This window comes from Anneissia japonica, unplaced genomic scaffold (assembly GCF_011630105.1).
Source record: "Anneissia japonica isolate Jap-2015-1 unplaced genomic scaffold, ASM1163010v1 scaffold287719_len1884721_cov185, whole genome shotgun sequence".
Taxonomy (NCBI): domain Eukaryota; kingdom Metazoa; phylum Echinodermata; class Crinoidea; order Comatulida; family Comatulidae; genus Anneissia; species Anneissia japonica.
Window position 1 is genome coordinate 147,510 of NW_022715822.1, and position 17,865 is coordinate 165,374.

General features: G+C 34.4%; 3 protein-coding genes across 8 annotated transcripts in view; 1 reads left to right on the forward strand and 2 right to left on the reverse strand.

The window, feature by feature from the left end:
- Window positions 1-776, reverse strand: part of LOC117109387 (leucine-rich repeat-containing protein 34-like) — an 8,559-nt gene extending 7,783 nt beyond the window's left edge. For 2 of the 6 annotated variants that reach the window (XM_033251703.1, XM_033251706.1), the window contains exon 1: window positions 670-776. The gene's annotated coding sequence lies outside the window, so the exon portion shown is untranslated. Of the gene's footprint in view, window positions 1-340; window positions 499-665 lie in introns of those variants that run through there. The other 4 variants (XM_033251704.1, XM_033251707.1, XM_033251705.1 and 1 more) reach the window with 3 other exon arrangements.
- Window positions 777-812: 36 nt separating this feature from the next.
- On the forward strand, window positions 813-3,130 carry LOC117109389. The gene is made up of 3 exons (XM_033251710.1): window positions 813-981; window positions 1,489-1,690; window positions 2,247-3,130. The coding sequence occupies exons 1-3, from the start codon at window positions 894-896 to the stop codon at window positions 2,503-2,505; spliced, it is 549 nt and encodes a 182-aa protein (XP_033107601.1). The 5' UTR covers window positions 813-893; the 3' UTR covers window positions 2,506-3,130.
- Window positions 3,131-7,238: 4,108 nt separating this feature from the next.
- Window positions 7,239-17,048, reverse strand: LOC117109417 (ATP-dependent RNA helicase DDX19A-like; the record flags this gene model as incomplete). Its single annotated transcript, XM_033251767.1, is given in 9 exon segments — window positions 7,239-8,880; window positions 9,020-9,211; window positions 9,684-9,846; window positions 11,052-11,289; window positions 12,188-12,480; window positions 13,598-13,700; window positions 13,951-14,043; window positions 15,678-15,822; window positions 16,964-17,048. Coding segments are annotated over 9 exon segments (1,371 nt in total), but the record flags the coding sequence as incomplete, so codon positions are not given.
- Window positions 17,049-17,865: the final 817 nt, after the last annotated feature.

Sequence of the window (17,865 nt, forward strand, 5' to 3'; positions counted from 1 at the left end):
TTCACAAATTCAACACAACTGTGTTACATTACATTGTATTACACTGATGTAATATATGTTTCAATAAAGTAATATACAAATTTGAATATTTAATATTTCTTCTCTTCCCATGAAAATTAATTTTGTTATGTAACACTTCAAGCAACACCCCCACCCCTATGTCACACACTCTAACATTTTCCACTATACCCCCCACCCCCCTCTGCGTTACATAATACTTGAATGACCCCTTAAAAACGTTAGTTAGGCCTAGGCCTTAAATTATATTTGTTTTATGAATGTGCTCAAAACTTTAAGCTTTTACTGATTTATTTCCACACTTTTTCTACAATGTACTCACAGTACTAGGCTACTAAGGCTAGGCATAAGGCAGTAGTAGGACCAGGAGAACTCCCTGGTGGTAGGACTCAGCTCAGGAGACAGGACAGTCAGTAGGCACCAAGGCTACGCAACGGCTAGGCCTAATCACCGGCGACCGCTAGCCTGAGTGCGATGACTGATGGAACGTTCGTTGATTAACTGCACCCAGCTCAGCTTAAATGGAACAGTCTATGTTCTAGGCTGACATATTTTTGTAATATAAATATTTCCTTTATTATCTTATAAATAAAATCTTAATATCTTAATAAATCTTAATAAAAAATAATATATCTTAAAATATGTACCTACGAGATGTTAAATTTATGTTTAGACAAGGGAAGAAAACCCCTCTTCTGAACTCACAGCGCTTCGTTGGTTGCTACTGTGAACGACCTATGACATTTATTGTGCAGTGAACTGTAACAAAACCAAAGATACTAGAAATACAAAACGAAGTCGAGAGTCGATTCGATTGATGAGAGACAAGCAAGAAGGAACAGAAATCGTATTTCTTAAAGAAAAATTCCTTAAAAATGAAAACAGAGTCCTTAATAATACAATCAGCTGTCTTCGCATGCGTTTTTTCTGTTTGCAAATCATCCAAAGTTTGTTCATATTATGGTAAGAATTAATCAATAGATCACGCCTTAGAAGAGTTAGCGTCACACACTCAGTCAGGCTAGGCCCAAGCCCCAGGCAAATTTCGTAGCTGTTGTTATTGCTATGCTGTGCACACCGGAGCTGACTGTCGATATTATTAACTTTGCTAGGCCTGGGCCCTTAATCTAGCCTCGAGAAGGTGAATTTGAGGGCCACGTAAAAAATTTTACTGTTTAATGTGAAAATCTGACATTTCGTACAGTATGTGCTTGTAATATTATAATTATAAATTAATAAAGACTTTTTTCATGGTACTTTAGTTATTATTATATTATATAATTTAAAAATTATAATCATACCGCTCTAATTTTAGGTTTAAATATTATACCAGGCACCATTAGGTTGTACAACAAACTCGGCTTCTTTAAAAAGCAAACTAATTAATCAGGTGGACCTTATATTTTAGCAATATACTTATAGTTTGACAGTGGGTAAAGCATTTTTAAGTTTTGTTGCTTTTTTTTTAAGGTGAACATCGCTATGCAGCCCCACAATCAAGTCTATCAAACTGCTCCTGGTTTAGCAACTCGGCTTGCTGTCGTCGTACAGAGGTTACATCTGTGTTAGGGGGCATGTACAAAATCAACAAGGCAACACAGGAGTGCAAGAACAGACTCAACTATATGATGTGTTACTTCTGCAGTCCTGATCAGATGGACTGGTATGATGAGTAAGTAAACACAAGCAAACATCATTATTGTCAACAGTTAATGCAAAATCTTCAAACAATTCTAAAAATTCATTCATAAGCATTTGCAGTGGTGGCGCCAATGGGAGGGGGGTGCGGGGAGACAAGACAATCCGTCAAGGAGATTGAAGATTCTGTGAAATCTTTACAGATTGTTACACTCCTAAATCGATTGAATTGTAAGCCCCCCTAGGTTAGTGTTGTCTCTCAACTGACCCCCCACCTTTTGGACATTGGTATCTGCCCCTGACAATTCTTATGATAAATATATGATGTTATTTGACTGTACAGATGAAAAAAAAGTGCTATATATGAAGTCCTGTAATTGTGGTATCATCCCCTCCTATAGCACCTATTAAATTCTTATAAAGCCAATTGAAGTAAGTGATGAGAAGAAAAAATGTAATTTGTTGTATTTTAGATTATTAATAAAAGATTCATCAGAAGTCTTGTATCCATGTTTTGTATTGACTTACAGAAAAATATTGAGCTCCAAAATGATTTACTAACAAAATTCATTCTTTTTTTTAATATTTAGAAATAGAGTGATCATATGTTCCGAATTCTGCGAGGCCACGTACAAGTCATGCAAGTCCGCAACCTTCAATAATGAACCGCTCCTAAAACAATACGAGACATCTAGCCAATTCTGTGAGGCCCAGAGTTTTCAGGTGATATCAGGCACGCGGAACTGTTTCAACTTTGACCCAAATGTATTTGACACTGGCGGTCAATCATTGTCATCCTTTCTTTTCATCATCATTTCCCTCCTAATTTCTGTTATCTTATTTCATTAATATTATTTAAAAACTCTCAATTTTGTACTTGTTTGGTTTATATTTATTATGCTGACAAAAACAGGTATAAATTATCAAATTTTTTTCATTCCAGTAAACCCAGGGTATTGCTATAAAACACTCTTAATGTTTAGCTGGCTGTACTTAAGCAGCAGATAGTGGTCATTCAATAAAAACCATTGCTATACCACAGTGTACTGTAATCCAGGGGTGGGCATCAAAGTGGGTCGGAGGGCCAAAGTGAATTTTTTATTTAACATCGAGGGCCACACCCAAACTTTGATGTTTCCAGTGGGTTCCAAAACCTTCATGTAAGCCCTCTCAGAATTTGTTAGTCCTGACAGGGCTTCCGACTTTTTATACGAATCCATCCCAGACCTGAAGTCTTAATAGCCCTATAAGCCAAAGAATTTGATGTATTATTTTGTTGCATGTATATGTGGCAAAGACAAGCCAAATCAGTCACTTGTCGCAAACATCAAATTTTGGTTATTAATACAGGGCTATACAGTAAAATGAGAGCTATGAAATGGTTGTAAAAGAATCATTTAAATCCGACATTTCGTTATGAAGTTACAGGAGTTTAAACATACAGCTGTTTAAAGAACAATATTCAAGAAATCAGCCTTCAAAGTTTATGATTTTGGGCATTTCTCCGGCAGAAACCATCACCAAATTGTTAAAAATTGTTGTTTTAACATTGAAAATAGGGAAAATAACAACATAGCATGATGTATAGATATATAAAGTTTTGTTTAGTGCAATAAAATAGATTTGAAAAATTTTGACAATCCAGCATGTTTTGGCCATTATATCTGAAACAGGATTTGCGACGAGAGACTGGTTTGGCTTGTCTTAGCCACATATTGTTATTTTCTAAAATTTGTTTTAAGTACAGTAAAACAGCATTACAATGCTCTTGTCATTTATGTTAATTGGTAAATTTTAATGCCCTGTCCAGACTATCAAATTTTATTTGACAAAATCATGTGACATGCCTAAATATGGTCATGATGACATCACATCATGACCATATATAGGCACATCAACAACAACAGTTTTTTTTTGTCAAATGAAATTTGTGTGGACAAAACATAAAGGAGACACCTGTCATTACAACGAATCACAGATGACAATCACAGGATGTTTGAATTTTAGTAGAAATAAAATTAATCTGTCATTTTAGACGAATCAAATTATGAATTATTTATACTAGCATTATTTGTAGGTCAGCAATTTTAATATACAATAATTAAGACCATTTATAAATTGAAATAAGTCTGTGAACACACAATTGATGAATTTGTATGAAAAAAGTATAATATGAAATTAAAAATAATTACCTGTTTAATTTCTAAATAATCAACCTATCAGCTTAGTTTGTAGAATGCTGTCTCATAAAAAGTGCAATAATGTATTGAAGTTACCATTTTAATATATTCACAGTATTATGTAAATAACTACCCTAAATATTTATCAGTACATTTTTAGAGGCTTGCTTATAAATGCTTTCTACCAAAAAATATTCCCATCAAATTATTTATGACATAAATTACACGATTTACAAATGTATGGTAGTATTTATGCAATATTTAAAATAATGAAACTGCCGTATTTAACTTATTAGTATGTACTTATATTTTGTGTCTTGGTGTGTATATGAAAAAACAGAATTTTAAAAATCAAATGCAATATGTAGCGTTTAAATAATAATGATTAGAAATAGGAACATGTGAAAGAAAAATATGGACAAAAATATGAAAATATTCTTTCACATTGTATGAATTGCATACATTATGTGATTAATACAGTATGTATTGTATAAAAATTGTTTCACTTATTGGATATATATTATTTTGAAGATTGTCTGTGTTTGTATGCGGCCTAACAACATTTTTGTACCTCTTTCCAGCGGTGACTCCAGAAAAAGCTCTGACTCAGTGACAGGTGGTCTGACAAGCGTCTCTGTCAGAGCCCTGGAATAAAAATTCCTGGTAGGGTTCATGGGGAGAGGTTTTTATGTCTTAGTATGGAGCCCCAAAATTTAGACCAAATAATGGAATGGAAATCAAATTTTAACGTTAATTGGATAGGCAAATCAACATTTTTGGTCCCGTAGGTCCAGGCCTGTCCAACGGAGCCGGGGGAAATTGCCGCTGTTGTCACACCCGCCTCTCTCTGAGACAATGAAGCAATTTATCAACTGGAACAAAAATTGCATTAGTCTACAATCCAATTTTATATTGATTTTTGATTGATGGCTTTTTGTATGTTCCTTGTGATTTTTTGAATAAATAAACCTGAAAAATAACAAAGGGGTGGGTCAAACGAAAAACTTACAAATTGACATCCAGTGGGCAATGTATACACGTAGATGCTGAATGGGAACAAGTATTTTAATCCCATGTGCCCTAACCAAATGGCAAGAATCTAAATAGTTGTTGTATAGATATAACTTTTTATTTCAGGCCCTGTTAATTTCAGGCCTGCAATATCATTAGAGAGCTTTCGATTGCATGATGACTGTAGAAGCAGTGACGTAGAACGTAATGACATCACTAAGAAACCATCTGCTCTTGTGAGAACATTTAGGTCCTCATTGTCGCCTGGTTTCTTGATGCAACTTGGCCCGAAACTACGTTGTGCAGAGAATTATCGTAGGATGGTCAAGGATGAGTGAATCCGTTCTAGCGTTACATCGTCATGCAAATTGAAATCTTCCTATTGTGGTACATGTACAACTATTTGCAAAGAATTTTAGAATACTGTATAGTACTTATAATTATACTCAATTAGACTCAGACCAAAGTGTATAAAATGCAAGTTTTTAGTCATGTTGAAGTATAAAGTTAAATATATTGACTCTAGTTTAAGATTAGTTTCTAGTTGTAAGATTCAACATTGACTTTTTATAGTGATGCTTGTTTCAGATATTTAATCAAACAAATGGAGTGTATGAGACAACTGAAGATAGCACTTTAAATGAGTGATCAGGAGTCGAAATTCAAACTTTTGGGAACCCAAAATGCACAATAAGCTTTTTCATTATGTACAATAAAAAAAAACAGAACAGCATAATTATTCTAGGCACCAATCACTCGTTAAAAACTTTCTGCATGGCTTGGATAATTTAAGAATGTTTTCACTGAATATTTTTTGACCCAGTACGTGGTTGGTGGTTTGACCACAGTATTTCCAGCTTGAACAGGGCTTGTGATATACTGATGATGAATAAACATTATTTGTAAAGATAGTCGGATAATGTAGATTAATATTAAATCATGTTTATTCATTTGTAAAGTAATATTTGCAATAAAAAAATTAATTCTTTACAGATTTCTCAGTGTATTGTAAATTTGATGTTTTAGTAATAATATCTCGTATGGTAAAAATATTAGCTAAATTAAACCAGTCTTAAATCTGTTTAGTCTGGTATTACCAGAAAAAAACATCATATTCACAAACGTACCAAAACCCATAGGCTCCGTTTTCTTATTACCATCTTGCATTCTGCCATTTTGAAATCAGATTTACCAAACTTTAAATATAGTGGTGCCGACAACAACATCAAGAAGAACGTAGGCAAAGACAATAGCCTCCCCGGAGCTTCGCTCCTTTGGGGAAGCTAAAATTGTACTGTATATCTGGGGTTCTCAACTATATAATGTCAGAGGGCCAAGTTTGTATATTGAATAAATTTGAAGGTTCAAATGATCATGCAAAACTGCAAAGGGAGTGTTGCAACTCAATATGAAAAAGATAATTGGTAAGCTGTATCCGCCAAATAGCCAAATCCTAATAAAAGCTGAATTTTGTTAAATATTTCTATTCAAAATTAGACTCAAAGCTAATGGAATTAAAGCTACCATTGCTTATATTCGTTTGTTTTAACTAATTATACTTCTATTTGGCTAATTATTTTTATAATAGCTTTAGAGTGGAGTTGAATAGCTTGGTGGTTAAGATGCTTGCCTTCCAATACCAGGGTCCTGGGTTCAATTCCTGTCAGTGTTGCAGGATTTTTTCTCACGACCAAAACAACTCCACTCCCTAAATTTTATATTGAGATTTAGTTTGGGTAAAGCATCTTGAGTGTATGTTTGTCTTGTGAAAGGGATTGTCACCTACAAGTAGGACAGTGATATATTCACTATTGACAATCCTTGGCACATGATGTATTGCGTGCCTAAATAAATAATTTAAAAAATTTAAATAAAAAAATGATGCAATAGTGGCTTTAAATATCCTGGGTATTTTTGAGCTGTTTTACAAAACTTATTACTAATAGCTCTCTGTAAATGTGTTGAGACTATTCACACTTTCTAATTCTTCAGTGGTAGATCCCGTAAATACCAGGAACCCAAGGAGATTCTCTACCACCTCAGCCCCACAATGGTTAGGGTTAGGACTGATAAAATTTAAAAATATGATTATGGCATGACATCTCTAGATGGCCGAAAATGGCACACTCATCTTCCTCCATTTTGGGCGGCTGGGCCCCCTACCCACCTTGAATCCGTCACTGTTGCTACTTCTTTCGAAATTATTGATAACGTGTAGCTACGCCTAGTTGACAAAGCAATGCAAAATATTATATTAGGCTTGTTCTAGAGAGCCGGATAACGCATATTTGCTGGGTAGAAATGGCCTGCGGGCTGCCAGTTGAGAACCCCTGCTGTACATGATAATACAAATAAAATGATCAAATGAATAATTACAATATATACAAAATGTTAAAACAAATTTCATTTATTAGTTAACAATAACAGGGAATATTTCAACATGTTTTTTTTTTCTTCTTATTCTATCATTACAGAAAAGGAGATCTATACCATCTAGCTTGCTCTCATGGTTAGATAGTAAACATTTTATCTTGCAGGTTTGAACAAGATTTGTCAATTTCTGGCCAATTTTGTAGCACATGTACAGGTCTGAAACTATGTTTTAGCATGAATGAAATACGGTAAATCTCGAATAGAAGCCCTGGGCTTCTTTTTTCAGCAACCCTAGAATGGGCTTCTTTTTAGATGAGCCTCTTTTGAGATGGGCTTTTTTTCGAAATTACTTTTCCAAACTGAAGAGGAGGGGGGCTTCTTTTCGAGATTAAGCCCACTTTACAATACTGATTAGAGGGAAAAAAACAATGATAGGAAAGAATAAATATCCATGCTGTTTTTTCTATGTAAAATGATTTCATACCATAGCCTTTTGACTCCTAGAAATTTTCATATCTACTTTTCTCTTTTGGATCATTTGCTGCCTGATTTCATCTGTCCTGATTAAATGATTATTGACAAATAATAATAATTCTGGATTTATATAGCGCCTCCCATTGACACAACCTCGAAGCGCTTGAACATTATTACCCCCGGATCACTGGATTAAGCACACATGGAACACACACTCAAGCCCCATAATCACCTGATCTTTTACATCAGTTTGCATATACAGAATGTGAGCGTTTATAAAAGAACAAAGCCAATGTAGACTAGTGAAAGTATATGCTTCATTTTTGTGTTTAATAGTGCGCTTTTTTCATATATTTTTAAATAAAGAACTTTAGAAATTGAACAGTGTAAAGCCTATTATTTTCCAAAAAATTGCTTACCTGTCGCTATAGTGTGTCCATCGTAGCTCAGCGGTGGCGCCAACAAGGGGCAGGGAAGGCAATTGCCGAAAAATTGGCAAAATTTAACTATCTGATCCAATCAACCAATTTTTTTAATGATAAGTGCATAATAATAAAAAAAAAATTGTAACAAATATTTTAGAGAGTAAAAATTGTATAATGGATCTGTCTGTTAAGCTACACCCTTTGGATAAGGCCCAACAATACGATAGCATAATTGTACGTAAACACATGCTTTTCTGGGACAACGCGTGTGCTTGTTGGACACGCATCTATTCCTAGCACTAATCCGATTGGTCAGTTGTTGAATTTGATTGACACTTGAGAACAGTCCATTGTACACTGTATTATGGACAAACCTCTAAAAATAAGCCCAGTCTATGACCTTGGGTAAGCATTTTTCAGCCAAAATTTTTTTATATCTTCTAAACTTGTTAGCAGTAATAACAGTTGACGTGAATGATCACTACCGAACGTTGGATTTTAAGATGAATACCACGTTCCCTTAAGCATGTGCATTTTGTACTTTTCAACAGTAACCATATGTCTATGTAATCAAATCAGTTAACTCAGATGTTTTTGAATAAAACAAGGAAAACTAATTTATCATTAAAACATCCAACAGGTATCCCTATCCTGATGCCAGCATGGATAATATCTCTTTTTATATAGTCCGATAGCGTAAGCTCAAACAATCTTTTCTATTTCATCAGCATCATCGGTTTCTAGTCTCTCGATTTTACGTCCTAGAAGAAAATATTAAACAATAGAAAAAATATCCTGTTTTAACATTTTTGTAAACAAATAAATTGGATAATGACATGATGACAGGAATGGATTCAACAAAGAATTACTTGATGAAATATAAAAATTAAAGTATTTTACCGAAGTGCTTCGCAATGATTTCTAGATTAGCCATACTCCTAGGGCCGTCCACGTAGTTGATGGCAAGTCCTGACTTGCCAAACCTCCCAGTACGTCCGATCCTGTGAAGGTATGTCTCGCAATCTGCTTTCATGTTTAAGTCGACGGGTAGGTCAAAGTTCACAACCACAGTGACCTGCTCAATGTCAATACCTGATTAAATATGGAAGGTTATGGATGTCATTTTATGAAGATATTAATATTGTGTTGATAAAATTTCATCTATTTTTACATTTTAAATAGAACAAAATATTCTTTCATGCAAAACAAGTATATTCTTTTTTATTTTAAACAGTTTTGCCAACTATCAGTTGACATCATCGTATAAGCTGTCAATATTTAGTGATTGATTAGATCTTACAATACATCCCCAATAGATTACAAAAGTTAAGCCTGGTTCAACTTCATCGACCTTCTGGAGATGGATCGAAAAGCGTTTTCGACTGCATCAGAAACAGCTATGAAGTGCAGCATTGAAAGTAGAAATGCTGTAGCAACAGTATAATAATTTTTTGGAAAATCAGGCTTTAGATGGACCAATTGAGATATTTTGTAGAGGAAGTAAGAAATGTTAAGATTATGCTACATTTCTTGACCTTGGATGTGTCATATGACCAATACATACCTCTAGCCATAACATTGGTAGTAATGAGTATCTTCTCCTTGCCTTGTCTGAATCTCTCTAGAACTGCCATCCTTTGGTCGATAGTTAGCTCTCCACTAAGCAGCGCCACCGCATGACCATCCTTTACCATCTTCTCCGCTAACCACGCTGCCACTCGTCTGGTCTAATTTATTAACAGAAATTAAAATAGATGGTTCACCTTACAATCTGTAAAACTTTTTGAAGCTTGTTTACTGAAATTCCTCCAGTATAAGCCCCCTCCCCCCACCCCAAAGACACAAAACTGGGCCGATTCGGGTGGGAAATTCATGGGAATCCCCTTTTCAATCAAAAGGTAGAAAATTAACATGTTCGCTGCCAGGGACAAGTATACTCGTCCCACTGGGTGTTGCTGGGGGCGCTAGAAACAACTATACTCGTCAAAATTGGGGTAACATTCTAGCATTTATTACTTCTTTGCTATACAAATTGCAAATTATTTATTATTTATTTATTTATACATTGTAGAACCACAGACTTAACAGCTGGTATTTGGAGGAAGATACACCTACACGATAACGTACATATAACGTATGCATGTTTGTTGTGTTAAGTTACCAGCAGTACACTCTAGTGTACAAGTGGGGGTGCCCTCTGAACATATACCAGCACAAGCCAAAAAAGACGAGAAAATTCACACTTGGCTGAGGCAATAAAATGAGTATTACCAGTGCCAGCGGCGAGTTTACTCGTGCCCTAATATTTTCACCCCAATTATTAAACACACCATTTTGATGATATATGACTAAATAAATTTCAAAAAAAGTTATGTTTGTACATGTAAACTTGTTTTGGCACACAGGAAGGAACCTTAAAAACACGTCTGGCAGTCAACGTGTTCATTAAAATTATTTATTTTCCATAATACACATATTTACAAAAAATAGTGGTATATTGACCGAAAAAAATGTTTTGCCTTTTATATAGCACTTTCATATTTAAACTCTCAGCAGCCATACAAAATATGTGTCAGCTCTTTCGAGAGTGGTTACAAGCTGCGCACTCACACGACGACTCACTGCGACGGTCGTTCGACCGTCGTGCGAATCCAACTCCGCTCCCTGTGAACGCTAGACTACACGACGTCGTCTGCTGATTGTCGGTGGCAATCTGAACGGATCGTTATTAAAAGCAATCCGTTGCACGCGCGCATTGTCGTGTTGAGTTATTCATAGAATCGCATCGGCTGACAACTGCCGGGCAGAGTGGGTGTCTGGCTTTAGTATGCTTCAATGCAAAATAATTCTATATCACAATGTACCCGACTGAAGATGAGTCACAATGTGGACAAAAAGGCTAGTCAAATTCTCGAATAAATAGTTTACTTACGTGACAGAAGATCATGGCTTGCCCAATGGAAATGGTGCCGTAGATATTAGATAGTGACTGGAACTTCTCTTCTATATTGTTGCACTCCACGTAGTATTGTTTAATATTACTCAGACTCTCCTCCTCCCGCCGTAGCCGGATGATCATCGGATCGTTGATAATGCTCTGTGCAAATTTCATCACTGCCTCATCGTATGTTGCAGAAAACAACATCATTTGGCATGCGTTTGATAACTTTCTAAAAAAATATAAATCTTGAAAATGTTCATACTAGTATTTTACGTTGATATTTTTTATTAAAGTTTGGTTTCCATACAATCGCACCACACTATCACCGACGGCTTTCAGTGATGGTGATTGGTAGGACGCATTGGGAAGCCTTCCCGATTGCATCAGGGACTGCTACACAGTACAGTTGAAAACACAGCGGCAGTGTAGCGATTTTATGGAAACCAGGCTTAATACGTTAATCTTCTATAATGCATCAAGGCAAGAGCTCTGTGCTTCAAGCTATTATCCTCTTCCTTCACATCTTCTTCCTCATCATCATCCTTAATTTGACTGTTACCTTCATTATCATCATCAATATTATCACTATTTGTCTCGTTAGATGCCAAAACCATTAGAGTGCCTGTGAGTAATGACCTTGCTGACCACTGTTTTTAACAGTGGTCTCAATTGCAAGAAAACGGTGCAATGGATTTGGTTCCTTGCACTAGTCTGTTTTTGTAGATTTCTTTTTTAACTAATCTTAGGATAGTCTTCTCTTGTTTTTTGATTTCTTATAATATCCGGCACCTTTTTGTCTGCTTTTTACCTTTTCCTTACTTGGACATGGTGCTTATAAATCGACCTATTATTATCACTATCACCATCATTATCATCCTTAATCATCCTCATCTGAATTCTCATCATTATCCTCATCATCACAATCAGCATCATCACCATCATCCTGCTTCTCCTCAAGATTTGTCCAGACTACCAAATTTTCCTTGACAAAAATCTCTATGCCCATATATAGTCATGATGTGCCTATATATGGTTATAATGTGATGTCATCATGACCATATTTAGGTATGTCACATGTTTTTGATAGTGTGAATATCACTTAACCAAACATTAATAAATATTCATACTTTCTTATCCTAATTGACTGGTCTTGATGCCCCTGTGTTGCTATCATCACATCTGCTTCATCCAAGACAAATACCGTGATTTTATCAAGATCTATAACATGATAGCGCGTGCACCAATCGAGCGTTGTACCGGGTGTTCCGATCACAATCTGCTCTGGTAATCTCTCGCCTCTGGAAACTCTCTCACCTCGTACAGCATAGCGTACACTGACGTCCGTTAACATTTTCCCCATCTCCTTAACAACTTTACCGATCTGCAACGCCAACTCAAATGTGGGAGCTAGACATAACACCTGTAGTTTTTTTAAGAAAACACACCAAAAAAAAAAAAAATTAAAATATTGACTTACTTTACCAGATTTGGAGAAAAAAAAAGTTTTGATAATGTTGTACAACAAATTTTTCTAAGACACAAAAATGGTGTTTTGACGAAAAAATTGGGAATGTTTTGATTCAGATTTTTGAATATCTAAAAACTGGGATAAAAGGTGGAAAAATGGTGGTTATATCCCTTTCCCCCTCCCCCCAGTTTTTAAATATTCAAAATCTGTATCTCATTTACCAAGTTTTTCATCCAACACCATTTTGGTGTCTTAGAAAAATTAGTTCTACAATATATCAAAAAACTTTTCCCTCAGAAGCCTGGCTTTAAAATGATGCACTTGCACTGTAACTCAAATGAATCTTATGTTTTTACAGATTTTACTACAAAGTTGATTAAACTGATGACCATCTAATTTATTGAATCTATGTAAAGATTATAAAACTTGGCTCCTCATCAGTTCAGAATCAGAATCACTTTATTATCTCCAAAAGAAGAAATTGTTTGCTCGATAAAACCTTTCTTTAAAATACATTCATAATATAAATACAATACAAAAGTACATCACAAATTAAAAACATAAGATATTAAAAAATGTAAAAAACACTAAAACATCAAAAATCGAACACAAAAAAGAATAAAAACACATTAAAATTCATACATTATACATTCATAATAAAAAATACGATCCAAAACGACAAAAATGCATTGTTGAAAATAGAAATATATTGTTGCATGCAAAGGGCTGTAATGATTAAGATTCAGACAAACAAGACACCATGAAAAGCTTTACCTATATAGGGGTATTCAGAGAGGGTCTATGTTTACAACGGTATAGTGAAAGGATATCCAAGAATGGGAATTAATTAATCATTTCCAACTTTCAAAGAAAGAGTAATTTCTGTTTCTGATGCATGTGAATTGGTTGCTGCTCAAGCCCTAGCTTTTAACAAAGCTTAAATTTAAAGAAAATAATTAATGCTCATTCAAAAAAAGTGTTTATTCGAGAAGTGTTTAATGCTCATTAAACAAAACATGGTTGGTCAAATGACTCTGTGGAGCTCATTAGCCCTTGCAAGCTTCCTTACCTGTGGATACCTTTTACTGCCATCAACCCTACTGAGCATGGTCAGTACAAATGCTGCGGTTTTGCCTGTTCCGCTCTGTGATTGAGCAATCATATTTTGAGGCCTGCGTGTAGTAAAAAAAACTCTTTTGAAAGTCCGATACTGTGATGGTAAATTTGATTGAGACTCTGTTGTAGGTCCACTGTATTGCCTAATCTTTATTGAATTTAATGTCTATAGTAATCAATTATCATAAAATACAGAATCTATAATATATTTATCAATATTATCTACAGCATTATTACTTATGCTAGTAACTTGATATTGCAGTATTTGAACATACTAGTGGTGGAATAGATGTAACTACTACTTACGGATCCGCTAAGAGCATTGGTAGTGCCGTCTCTTGTATTTTTGATGGGGCATTGAAGCCCATATTGTAGATGCCTTTTAAAAGCTCTGGTTTTCTGGAATAAACAACATGACTTTCATTTCATTTTCATTTCCCATGAACAAAAAAAACATTTTTCTAAGGTAGTGTTGCATACCTGCATGAGGCAAAAATCGAAATAGAAAAACACTATCACATTTTCTGACAAAAAAAACTGTTGTATGCTAATATATAGGTACATCACGACTAAATATGGGCGAACTAAATTCTCATGACTATATATGGGCATACAACAGTTTTTGTCAAAGAAAATGTGATAGTGTGGAGAGAACTTAAGCCATAATCCCTAATCATAATACCTGAGAAGGTCATGAAGAAGGTTATATATGGTCATGATGTGATGTCATCATGACCGTATTTAGGCATTTGACATGTTTTTGTCAAACGTTGATAGTCTGGAAAATCGCTTATAAACATCACTGAATCGTTCTTCGACAGACTACACGTAGAGAGAGAGAGACTACGCAGAAAATACTTTCCCCAAAAACAGAAACAAGACATCAGCCTTATCATTGTGCCAAATGCATCCATAGGGCAGGCTACTATAGCAAAAATTTAACATTTTGATAGTATGCTGGGAAGACAAGGGGGCAGTGACAAAAGTTCCTAAATATATCATTTAGGTGAGGTTTTATTTATACCTTGTTTAGCAAACCCGCCATCCGCCAATAATGGTAATTTCAAATAAAAATAAACTTTTATTTTGGCCAATTAGCGCACCCACCAGCATGTAAAAAATGGAAATTAAAAAAAAATAAAAGTTTTACTTTATTTTTATTATGCCCTCCACTGAATTGAAATCTCTAAAAATAAGATATGTATCTTTCTTCCTAATTATATAAATTTAAAGCATTTAACCATTACATTATACACTGTTAACATTCAAAAATAAAATTTTATTTTATTTTTCTCTCCATCTGGATGTTTTTTTGGCAAAACCATTGCTAAATATGAAAACAAAATTTTATTTTTATTTTTTTCACCCTAAACTGACGATAAGTATGCAAATCAAGGCATAAAAAAAGTCTTGCCTTAACTAAGATATTAAAATGGCTAAAACTATGAAACGTCTTGAAAGCTTAGCTTTGCATTCTGAACCCAGCTACAGGGAAGACAACACCCTCACAAAGCATACGCCCTCGATTTGATCATCACAACACCCGGAAGAGACATTCTAGATCTGCCCCTGATCCCCCAAATCTTCAATTCCTTCGGGTCTCAACAGCACACACCATTTTATTGGGTCTATTTTGAAACAACACCACTGTCTCGCAGCTTTTCACTGGGGACTTCCAGTGGCCTAGTCTGAGCAGCTGGCTAGCTAGTTACAAGCAGAGCACCGCACAGCGGATAACGGCGCTAGATGCTTGCTTTAGCAGCAGCTGACAACAGATACGATCTTTTGCTAAACTTTATGTAAACATTGAAATAGCTTTTGAAGACTTAGACTTGTTTTTAATATCAACATTTGTTCTTTTTCCGTTTTAAAATATTTGTGCTCATTAGTAATTTAGATTTATAGTTTAAGTAATCCATGATGCTAATTACATAGAGCGAAATGCTAGGCCTCTGGAAGTCCCCCAGTAGTAGTCGTAAGGTTACTGGAACTTTTCGTTTCAAATTTGGTGAAAATGGTGAATACAAACTTACAAGTGCAGTTCCTCAAATGATTTTACGGAGTAAAGTGGAGAGTTTGGGTCCTTTTGTTGAACATCAAGCTTCACATCATGCGTGGATTGGACCAGCCTAGAATGCAATGCCTTCTGTAGTAACGACGCATCTGCCGCTTGTTGTGCTAGATAAATAAAATTCCAAAAATGAGAAATCACTATAATAGGGTCTGCCATAATAGAATTGATGATGTAACTTTTTTTTTTTGCCCAACCTGACGTGAAAATGTACTGAATGCTCAGTATGTGTGAAAATACTTGCGAAAAAATCGCAAGTAATTCGTCACTCACATCACGAACTAACACAATCAAAGTAGATTGTGTTAGTTCGTGAAATCACAGTAGCGCGTCAAAACGAGCGCGTATTGGTTGTCAAGCAATTTTGTGTTCTTTACCACATAAAAAGTCCTTAACGACAACAGCGCGTATTTTGACGCGCTTTTTTGATTTCACAAACTAACACAATTGAATTTAATTATGTTAGTTCGTGATGTGAGCGACGAATTAATAATATTAATCAATTGGCAATTATCATAATTTTTTCAATAAAATCGTTCATAGTGATTACAGTATTCTTTCTTCTTTTTCCTCACTTCCCTGGTGATCTTTCACAAAATAAACTTCTCTAAACAAGGTATAAATAAAAGCTTTTACCTCATAACATTTTTCATATCCCTTATGTTTTTTTAATTTGGGAAACTTTAACAAACTGTAGGCCTACCACAAAATATTTAAACAAAGCCATCTTTGGATATACTCTTTACAAAAAAAACCAGGTTAATCAATCCAATTAGTCCACCGAATTGTTTATTGCATACTTTATTAAGACCACACTGGTCACTATTTTGATTAAAAAACTAACATTAAGTAAAATATGGTGATTGACTTACAAGCAATCAGTATAATGCTTATTTACACATTAGAGGGAATTATTATATACTTAGGCAAGATTAATGGATTCAAAAAATTTTAAAAATTATTTTTTTAATGCAATAATCTAACCTTTATATAATAATTTCCACTAGTATATGATAAACAACTAAACTAATTGCTTAGTATCTCAGACAGAGGCTTTATTAGTCTCACACTAGCATTTTTTTTTTATTAATGAATTTTATATTTTTAGCTTCTCTACTCAGATGCTTTTGGAAAATCTATTTCACTAAAATGACAAACAAAATTTTTCCTCCCTTCTTTGGTGACCTTTCACAAAAGTTCACTCAACAAGGTACAAAAAAAGTTGATAAAAATAAAATATTTCAATACCTGTTTCCTGCTCCGTCAACTGGCCAAGTGATTCTGTACTATCACCGCCTCCCGCCTTTGATGAAATTGCCAATTTGTGGTGCACCTGTTTCAATTAAATTATACTTCATAATATAATGGTTATAAACAATAGACAATTAGTCATTCATGCCTAATCAGGTTTGGAGAAAGCACCTTCATGATAATCATTGAGTTGTCATGGCTTGTTGTAACTTCCAGTCAAAAAAAATTTCAATCTAATCGAGCCATTATTTTTTGTCCAGAAAAGTGGGTGTGACACACTTTTTCGATTCTTTGACTTTTAATTCTGATATCCTTTTTCAGATCATTTACATAATCACTATAAACTGCTAAACCAAACAAGTTTTACTTAACATGACTGGCCTATTTGACTTACACCTTGATCCTTATTTATTTATTTATTTTATTTCAACAATCTTTAATGAGGGTGGTCCATCCAGCTGAAGCTGATCATTAGGGACCCTCAATACACATAGTAAGACAAAACAAAAGAGTGTATTCAACTAATTAAATTACAGTAAAATAAATAACAACCTCTCAATACAAAATTTACATAAAGAATTAATTCAAAATTAAATAAAAAACTTAATATAAAAATTAAAATAAAATTACAATTAAAGATGAAAATGAAAGAGCAATATTAAAAAACAATAGGCAAAGGGACATTAAAACAACAAAGGGAATAAAGTAGCCTAAACAAAATAATCAAATAAATAAAAAATAGATAATAGGCCAATGTATATGAGAACCATAAATCAAATCACTCTTAATTTAAAGAAAATAAATCAATTTAAATTAATAAATAAAACAGAAAATAAATAATAAGGTAGAAATCAAAAAATGAATTCTCAGTGCAAAAGGCCAAAGAAACAGAATTACAG

Coding starts and splice junctions, on each gene's coding strand:
- LOC117109389 (XM_033251710.1), top strand. CDS start 894: ATGAAAACAGAGTCCTTAATAATACAATCAGCTGTCTTCGCATGCGTT. Junction 982..1,488: donor CAAAGTTTGTTCATATTATG/GTAAGAATTAAT, acceptor TTTTTTTTTAAG/GTGAACATCGCTATGCAGCC. Junction 1,691..2,246: donor CAGATGGACTGGTATGATGA/GTAAGTAAACAC, acceptor TTTAATATTTAG/AAATAGAGTGATCATATGTT.